At 38.1% G+C, this 8,768-nt stretch overlaps 1 protein-coding gene across 1 annotated transcript; it reads left to right on the forward strand.

Annotated features, from left to right (window-relative positions):
• Positions 1 to 706: 706 nt before the first annotated feature.
• On the forward strand, positions 707 to 8,437 carry LOC307251541 (receptor for retinol uptake stra6-like; the record flags this gene model as incomplete). The annotated part of the gene is made up of 17 exons (XM_080028909.1): positions 707 to 807; positions 1,159 to 1,225; positions 2,488 to 2,573; positions 2,662 to 2,801; positions 3,410 to 3,576; positions 4,145 to 4,252; positions 4,623 to 4,690; positions 5,108 to 5,187; positions 5,272 to 5,333; positions 5,427 to 5,589; positions 5,692 to 5,767; positions 5,961 to 6,094; positions 6,473 to 6,590; positions 6,688 to 6,789; positions 7,198 to 7,361; positions 7,609 to 7,746; positions 8,178 to 8,437. 17 exons carry the CDS (start codon positions 707 to 709, stop codon positions 8,435 to 8,437), a joined length of 2,034 nt encoding a protein of 677 aa, XP_079885035.1.
• Between the last annotated feature and the right edge of the window lie 331 nt (positions 8,438 to 8,768).

Genomic DNA, 8,768 nt, shown 5'->3' on the forward strand with positions numbered 1-8,768 from the left:
CTTTTCAAACAAAGGTTGCCCCTGTTAAAGATGAGAGATTTTCATCTTATTATAAGATTAGTCTCTTGAGTAACAGGCGGAGGGAGGCAGGAAGGTTAACGCCACGTTGCAGTGCAATACTGAAAGAACCTAATCTCAACAAACATTCCCACAGACTGCTTTTGTTTCAACATTGGAAACAAGAAACTTAACACAATAATACATTGACATGTACCATAGCAAAGCTTCATAACATTGATAGGTATTTATTGTATTTTGTAAATTTACTAGCAGTTAAAAGGTACAACTTAGTGCCATGAAAAAGGAATATACAGATACACACATAAAGTAAAGGTTGCTGAATAAATTACATTTAAATTATACTAGAAGACTAAGATTGTTGAGAAGAAGGACTATCATATCAAGAAGAAACAATATAACTTTAAGGTTTCCCCCTCGATGGACTTAACATCAGTTTCTACCTCCACTTCTCTTATTTACTGTGATGTTGAACCTCTCTCTCTCTCTCTCTCCTCTTATTCCCCTCTGTGCAGTTGTTAATCTGCTGTATTTGAGCCTTTGGTGTGAATGTGTGGAAGTGCGTCTAAGTGTTAGAGAACCAGCAGATCACAGAGCAAGGCTACCCCATTGTGAGGAGGATCTGGACTCCTCTGGATCTTTATTCATCCTGCTTGCACCTGGTTGACTCTGATGAACAGCTGCAACTATGAATGACACTAAGGCCGAATTCGAACCTTTTGAATATTCCTACTATGACTATTCAGACTGGTACTCCGACAATGCAGAGCCAACCTTACCACCCAAAGAGTGAGTATGAAACCACCTCTCAGGATAATTCATTTTCAAGTCAGGTCTGAAGCAATCCAAAATAAATCAGATTTCGATTCATAATTAGATTTCTGCTAGTATGGTTCTATAAATACAAGTGCACTATGAGGAATTATTAGTTTATTGCCTAACACAATTGAGTGTACATTTTACGAGACCTTGAAGTCAGGATTAAAAAGATGAATACATCCGTCGTGCAAATGATACAATTGTGACTAAATATTTACAGTAGTCGTCTTTTTTTGTTCTAACTGTGCTTTATGGTAAATAGTGAAATTGATTTTTGCCAAGAAGATTTTTATTTCAATGTGTTTTCCTTTTTTGTCACAGAGTCATTTTACCATGTAACCCCACAGCGGACGACAAGCTCTTCAACATATGCATGCTGTCCATATCTGTAAGTATACTCAAGTAAAAAAATAAGAGAAAGGAAAAAATGTATTGTGTTGATTTATATTACAGTAACCTGCTGGTTCCAATCTTACCTGATTATGAGTATGTTCATGAGTTATGAGCTGTCAGGAAATTTGTGAAGGTATTTTTACACTACTTTGTAAAGCAGCCTCAGTCATAATCTGCATTAGTGTACTGGCCAAATATGCCAACATATTTTACACACTATAGTAGCTTTGGTACATACTTAGATAGGAAATGTAACTGTATGTGTTTACCGAGTAAACCAAATTATAAAAATGCATTTAAATAAAATTTAAAAAATCAAAATTAGGTACTTCATGGTACATAAATGATATATAAATATTTACCAGTTTACACCAAACAGAACATCCTCAATAGTGAAGCAATAGTGAAGGGCTATACAGTGAGGTTTCGTCTGAAGTTTTCGCATCTTTAATCAAATGCTTTTTTCCTCCTATCAATCTGTGAGCTGTCTTTTACTAGGCAGATATTCCGTTTAATGAGGTTTGCCATCATTTTGTCCTTACCCAGTTTTACCTCAGTCAGAAAATTCTAAATACTGTACACAGTATGGACATTGACCAATATCCCTGTTCAGTAAATAATGTGTATTTAACTGTTATAGCTGCTCAGAAATAACAAGACGTTTTAAGTCTGAAAAAATGTTCTCTGCAAAAGGAGGTTCTTTATAAAAGGCACTTATGACTCATAAGTCTCTCTATCCCTTTATTTAGTTGGATATACAAAGCTGCTTTGCTTTGTTAGTTCGAGTTGCATGGTTTTAATGAGATACTGTAGCTGGCAAGCACTATGAATACAACTTTGCCCAGGGACTGGAAAAGTTAGCTTTGCGCCATTGGGAGATACTATATACAGTACTGGTAGTGATAGTTACACATCAACTTTGAAGCCACAATTTATCGATTCTCAATCACAGAGAAATAAGTAGCAGGCTGCAGGAAGTCAAGACAAATGTGTTACGAGCATAAAAGAGGTCAGAGGTTAAAGTTAAGCAGTTATGCTTTCAGTTCAACTGTGTGACTGTTTGAAATTTGTATTTATTCTTCTGTAAATGTATCAACAATTTTAAGATTTCATTGCAAAATACAAAAAAAATAACCTGTAGGCTAAATCAATTCCAAAAAAGAAAAAAAACATTATCTGCATCTACGTGAAGTGCTCAAAGTGCTGTATAATCTGAGGCATAACATAAGTATTGATGCATTTTATCTTTCCCTGTAGCTGGTGGTCATGTTGATCCTGGCAGCTCTCACCAGGAAAAACAAACTCTGCCAGGGATTCTCAAGAGGATCCTCCAGTATCTTCAGGTGAATGTGGATATGTCTAGACAGAAATGGGACTTTAGACTGCAGGTTTGGCTCATGTCATTTTAAACATTCCTGTGTGATCTCACAGTCCAGCCAACTTCCTGGACCAGACTCAGGAAAAGGGCCTGGTCATGGCAGTTTTTGGATTGCTGTTCAGCAAGCTGACAATTCTGGTGCTCGCCCCAGACCCTCTACCTTTCTGTAAAGACACTCCAGCGGAAATGAAAGGTGGACATTTGTATGTGTTATTTTGGAATGACGAAAGAAGCTGCAACTTATATATTTGTCTTAATTTTTTGTTGAAATGATATATAATATACCGCTTCGATGATTACACATGATCTGATGGGAGAACTGGTAATGAAGGACAAACATTTGATTTTTAAAAATAATTATAGGTAAACAACTGGTACAATCTTCAAAATTGTCCAAGTAAATGTCAATTTTGTAAAGTTCATTATATTAACTATATAAGATGTACATGAATAACTGGTAAGGAGTAAAACTGAACTGAACTGAACAGAATTTCATAACTAACAGACCAATGGGCGGCCTGTAAATGTTGGCTGAGCTCGTATGGCAAACCATTAAGCATTCAGGAGGTTGGAATGTAAGCCATTCTTGTTAAATTTGAAAATGTACTGTATTTTACTTAAGTTGAATCTAATTTTTCAGTGCATTTAAGATTTTTAATAAGAGAAAAGGCATGGCATTAAGTTAAAAAGCCCCTTCATGAGAAATGACATTGGCTATTGGAACAAAAGCTAGCCTATAAATGGGGACATGACTTTTTTTGTATCAATTCCTTTCTTTTGTACCTTCTTTTGTTTCCTCAGAGTACATGAAGGTACTCGCCATTTTCTACTATCCCATCCTGTATTATCCTCTGCTGGTGTGTGGCACTCTGCAGCACAAAGTAGGTTATGCGTTTGGGGGACTCCTCTCCTTCAGTCACTTCGGGGTTCTGCTGTGGCAGAAGTTCGACTGTCCAAAGACTCCGGAGGTGAGACGCCACCAACATGTTACTGTTTAATGTTGGCTGTGGATGATATAATTGATGATCAACATTGCCCACCAGGACTTATTACAACCAGTGCTCTAACAGTGATAGCTACCATAGTATTAACAGTAGACTTATCTGGTTTCAAACTGAATGCATTGCTTTTTTGGCCACTTTGGTTCTCAATTTTAGCCATGCTTTGGTCTCCACCAACTGCTGAAAAAATATCAGACCTTCAGCTGCTAAAAGCTAATTTTTTCCTTTACCAGCTAGTTTCTAACCTGTCCGTCTGTCATTTTGTGCTGGGCAGGTTGTGTTCAGGGGATTAACTAAATGTTTTTCTATGAAACAAATTCCTGTCCGGGGATCTAAATTAAGATGCTGAAACTCTATCAAAGGGGAAGTGCAACATCTGGTGAAAATCATCCATGGTTTATTCGAATTACACAAAATTAACAAATACACAATACTATTGTTAATATAAAAAACGAGGATTACGTAATTTGTGGGGATTTTAGGTGAATGAATCATTTAAAGATACTGTTTTGTTCTCCTCTTTTCCTCCTCACAGGTCTATAAGTACTACGATGTTCTTGCAAGTCTGCCTCAGTTGGCCTGCCTCGCATTAATCTGTGTCCAGTTCATATTGCTGTTGGTCAAAGGACCAAAGACTGACGAGGTGAGAATGGCTTTATGATCTTTGTTTAAATACCAACATATAAAGTGAGATCGGGCAGACTGTCTCAGGTGCACATGAAGAAAGCAACATGAATTTCAACTATGTAACACATAACCAGATGATTCACTTACTACTTTTTAAAACTTTTATTCTATCATCACATTCTTGCTAAAGACTAATTGTAAAAGCTCATCCATTGAGAATGATGCTTCTCTTTTCACGTTATGACGTCAACTATACATCAATTGAAGCTTCCAGAAATGTGAAGTATAAAGACAAAATACAGAATACAGATCATTTGGCACTTTCTCTTAGTGTGACTTATCATGTATGATACATTTATGTAACACCTGATTTTTTTTGCTCACAGGACCTCGACAGCAGCTACTATTACGACTATGTAAAGTTACTTCTCAAGAAAAAGTCCTCAACTGCCAGGTGAACTGAGATTTTATGTTTTTCCCCAATGAAGACTTTGTGAAAGACGCATGATGTCAGAACATTAACAACAACAAAAAACAGAAAATTATTTCCTTATTGGTATTGTGCATGAACATAATATGCAAAGAACATTTATTACACATTTCAAAATAATAATATAAAAAGATAGATAGATATAGTTAATAACAACATGAATTAGAACATTTTAAGCATTTTTTCTTTGATGATATAACAATGTATTTTGATTATTATTCCAGCTTACTGATATTTAATTATAATATACTGCCATGTAGATATGAATTTATTGTATGAATGTACTATGGGCTGTTCTAATGTATCAAATATAAAGGGGAAGCCTTCATGTTGTGTGTGGCTAATGTGTCTTTCCCTATGTTTATACTGTATATATTGTAGCTCCTCAGCTAATGACAAACCAACACTGGTAGAGAGAATACTGGAGGTGCCCAAGAGTTATATTTACATACCAGATAAAGGTGTGTGGATTTTTTATATGCCCATATTCTCAATGCAGCCACTTTGTATTGATGTCACACATAATGACAAATTTTTTCTTTCAGTGTTCCGTTTTCCACTAAAGCTGGCTGTATCAGCATTCGTTGCCTTAGTTGCGATATACCATGTAAGTCTTCCATCCTAAACCATTGTCAGACAACATATAGTTTCTGCTGTTGACATTAATGGAGCATTATTACATTGTGTGTTCCCCTTTCAGACAGCGTTGTTATTAGTGGTCCTGGTGGTGCCCACTCTCCACATTGTTCGTGCTGGTATCGATGAAAACATTGCCTTCCTCTTGCTTGGGTTTGGGATCATCCTGTCAGACGATAGGATGGAGGTTGTCCAGATTGTGACTTTCTACACTTGGTTGCTTGAAGGTATGTGGGGCTACTTTTCCTCTTTTAACAAAAGTCTGGGAGTTAACCGTTATGAAATAAGTGACTCATTTTGTTTTCTTTTTCCACCATGTTGTTTGTCAGTGTGCTACGTGTGTGCGATGACCATGTCTCTCCTGGTCAGTCTGGTCATGCTCATGAGATCCATGATACTTCACAGGTGAGCGCTCTAAAACCCATGTAGAATGGAGCCTCTAGTTACTTGAGTATTTCAAGGTTTGTACTGATGATTTAATCGAAATGTAATGAAATCAAAAAGCCGGCCATCTTATGTTTTCTGTCTGATATAACCTCTCTGTTGCTTTGTTATACTATCCATAGAGATTTGTATCACTGCTTTTAATTTTTTTCAGGTCCAATCTGAAAGGACTGTACAAGGGAGACGTTTACAGCATTTATAACAGCCAGAAGACCATCCGTCCATCTAAACCTGGTATTGTCTGTTGGATGGGCTTGACGGGATACCAGGCTGCGATTGTTTGTCTCGGTAAATCTCAAACACACAGCAAAATCGCCTCTTATTTTAAAATACCGGTTCAATACTATGTTTTTGTCTACAAAAAAACAGATAGGCATCAACAATTATTTAAATCTACTAGAAAGTGTTGTCTGGATAAAACCTATGGAATTATTATTTGAAAAATAAAACAACCATTTGAAAAATGTGCACCTTCAGTTACAAATGAGCTTGGGTCTAAATGCAATACACAAGTTATAAAGTATGCCCAGACACACATACTATGAGTAATGCCAGCCTTATCATTTAATTAACAAAAGAAGTGTTAATTAAATTATCTGCTTTACTGAAAGAAAATCTTGTGTAAATGTGTTTAAAGTCTGGTCTGTTTCTGTGTTGTGTTGGCAGGAATGGCTATTCAGACCATTGTGTTTTTCATCTGCTTCTTGTTTCTGGTGTTTCTGATCATCATCCCCGTTTTTCACGGTCGCAATCTCATCGTCTTTGAAATCGCGGGAAAGGCATGGTGAGTCTGCAACCTTTCACGATGGTTTCATTCTGTGAATAATGATCAAAACGGAGATGACATTTGGTTTTCATTATCCACCATTGTGATGTCTCAGGCCGGCCTGGGTCTCATTGCTGCTGCTTACTGTGCTTCAACATGTGGCTGCTAAATTCGCCTTCATCAAAAAGGAAGCTGGAACGAGAGAGTTGAAAAACAAGTATGTGAAGCCTGTACCAGCTCTTTATAGTATGTCAAGTGTGTATAGTGTTGATTAGGCAATTAAGGATAAGTGGAAGAATCCCTTTTTTTATTTGTTTTGTTTAAATTCTCAAGATCAAAGGTTGTGCCCCATTATTTTGTAAAAGTTATTTATAATATTTTTTGCTATTTTATATAGTAAAAAGAATGTGCCCACTTTTAAATACAGTTTAAATTGTAATAGTATATACTGAGTAGTACAAATTAAGCTGATCATCATTTATAAAAAAAAGGGTGCCATGCCTCTTTACCTTAATAAAGAAACTCAGAGCTATGGGCCAATGTGTGGCCCTTTCAGGGTCATAGCATTTAACTGCATATAAAAACCATTGTAACTTCATCAAACCTTCTTCATGGTGATTTCCAGAGAGAGTCTGTTCCTCCTGACATACCTGCTGTTCCTGGTCAACACTGTCATGGGTCTGGTAGTCGCAATATGGAGAATGGTGATAACAGCTTTGTACAACATCCTACATCTGGGTCGCATTGACATTAGTCTGCTGCATCGCACCGCAGAATCCTATGACCCAGGTAGGAATCTTTCTGTAGTTCTTCAGAGTTTTTAGAGAAGAATGGAGGTTGTGGGCATTGAGAAATAAGTTAAATCAAGCTTTACGCACAAAGAAAATACTTGTTAGTAGGGAAACTTAATTATTATCACCCACATTACCCATAACATATAAAAGTGAAAAAATGTACGGGGAAAAACTTTGAGCTTTTTTCAACCATGTTCTCAGTTTGACTTTAAAGATACTGTGTGACCTTTGACCCCATCCAGCCTACCGATACTACACCCATTCCCTCAAGGTGGAGGTCAGCCAGTCACACCCGGTGATGAAGGCTTTCTGTGGGCTGCTGGTGGACATGATGGTCGAGGGTGGCCGAGTGGGACAGAAAATAAAAGACGCGGAGGAAGGTAGAGCTCCTGAAACACACACACACACAAGCACACACACACACACACACACACACACACACACACACACACACACACACACACACACACACACACATACACACACACACACACACCAGTGGCTTTGTGAGAGTGTAATTGATTAGACCAAAATACTGGACAGATGACGACCTGATGGTGGTTGCATTTACCTGATGGTGGTAACATTTAACAATGTGACATTTAAGATCTATCAACAGGGTTTCGAATGAACCCATTCATTGGAGAAACCTTCTTTCAATATTTTAACATAAAAATCGATATGATCGGAGTTGCACGATTATCGATACATACATGCACCCACACTGAGACATGCAGTGTATTCATGGAACCTCAACCGCTCAGTTTGTTGTCTCATTCTGCCCTGACAGCCTGCTCCTCCGTGCTTTCAGGGATTCAGGAGAATAGGCCGAGCAAGGCGACCAGTAGTAAGAGGATTCGCTCTCGCTGGCAGCTGATATACACGCTGGTCAACAACCCCTCCCTGCTGGGCTCCAGGAAGCACTTCCAGACCCTGCAGACCTCAGACAGCGTCCTTAACGGGACCCCCAACCACAGCTCCAAAAAAGGCGGCAAAAGGGACTCTTGCAATCCAGCCGCTGAGCTGGTCCAGTCCCCTGAGACCACAGCAAACCAGGATAAAACTGAATGAGATCCCCCAGTATGACGCTGAGAGCCAAACACGCAAACATCTTTCGGCTGGAGAAGCTGGTGGGTTACGTTTAGGTGGTAGCAGAGGAGACTCAAAAATCAGTACATGTAGTTATGCAACCAGTTACATTTGATGGATTGTTGCAAGTGGTGATATATTTACAGTGATAAATGAACCTGCCTGCACACACTGGTCACCCAATTGAAGTTTAATAATGGATTCTGTGGAGTATATGCACAAAGCAAATATTTCAACCCCAGAATCTCCCATTTTGTTGCACAAAAAGTTTGTTCTGCTTATGCAGTACTGTTGTGGCCATTTGGTTAGTTTA

The sequence above is a fragment of the Ammodytes marinus genome (assembly GCF_949987685.1).
Source record: "Ammodytes marinus genome assembly, chromosome: 1".
Taxonomy (NCBI): domain Eukaryota; kingdom Metazoa; phylum Chordata; class Actinopteri; order Uranoscopiformes; family Ammodytidae; genus Ammodytes; species Ammodytes marinus.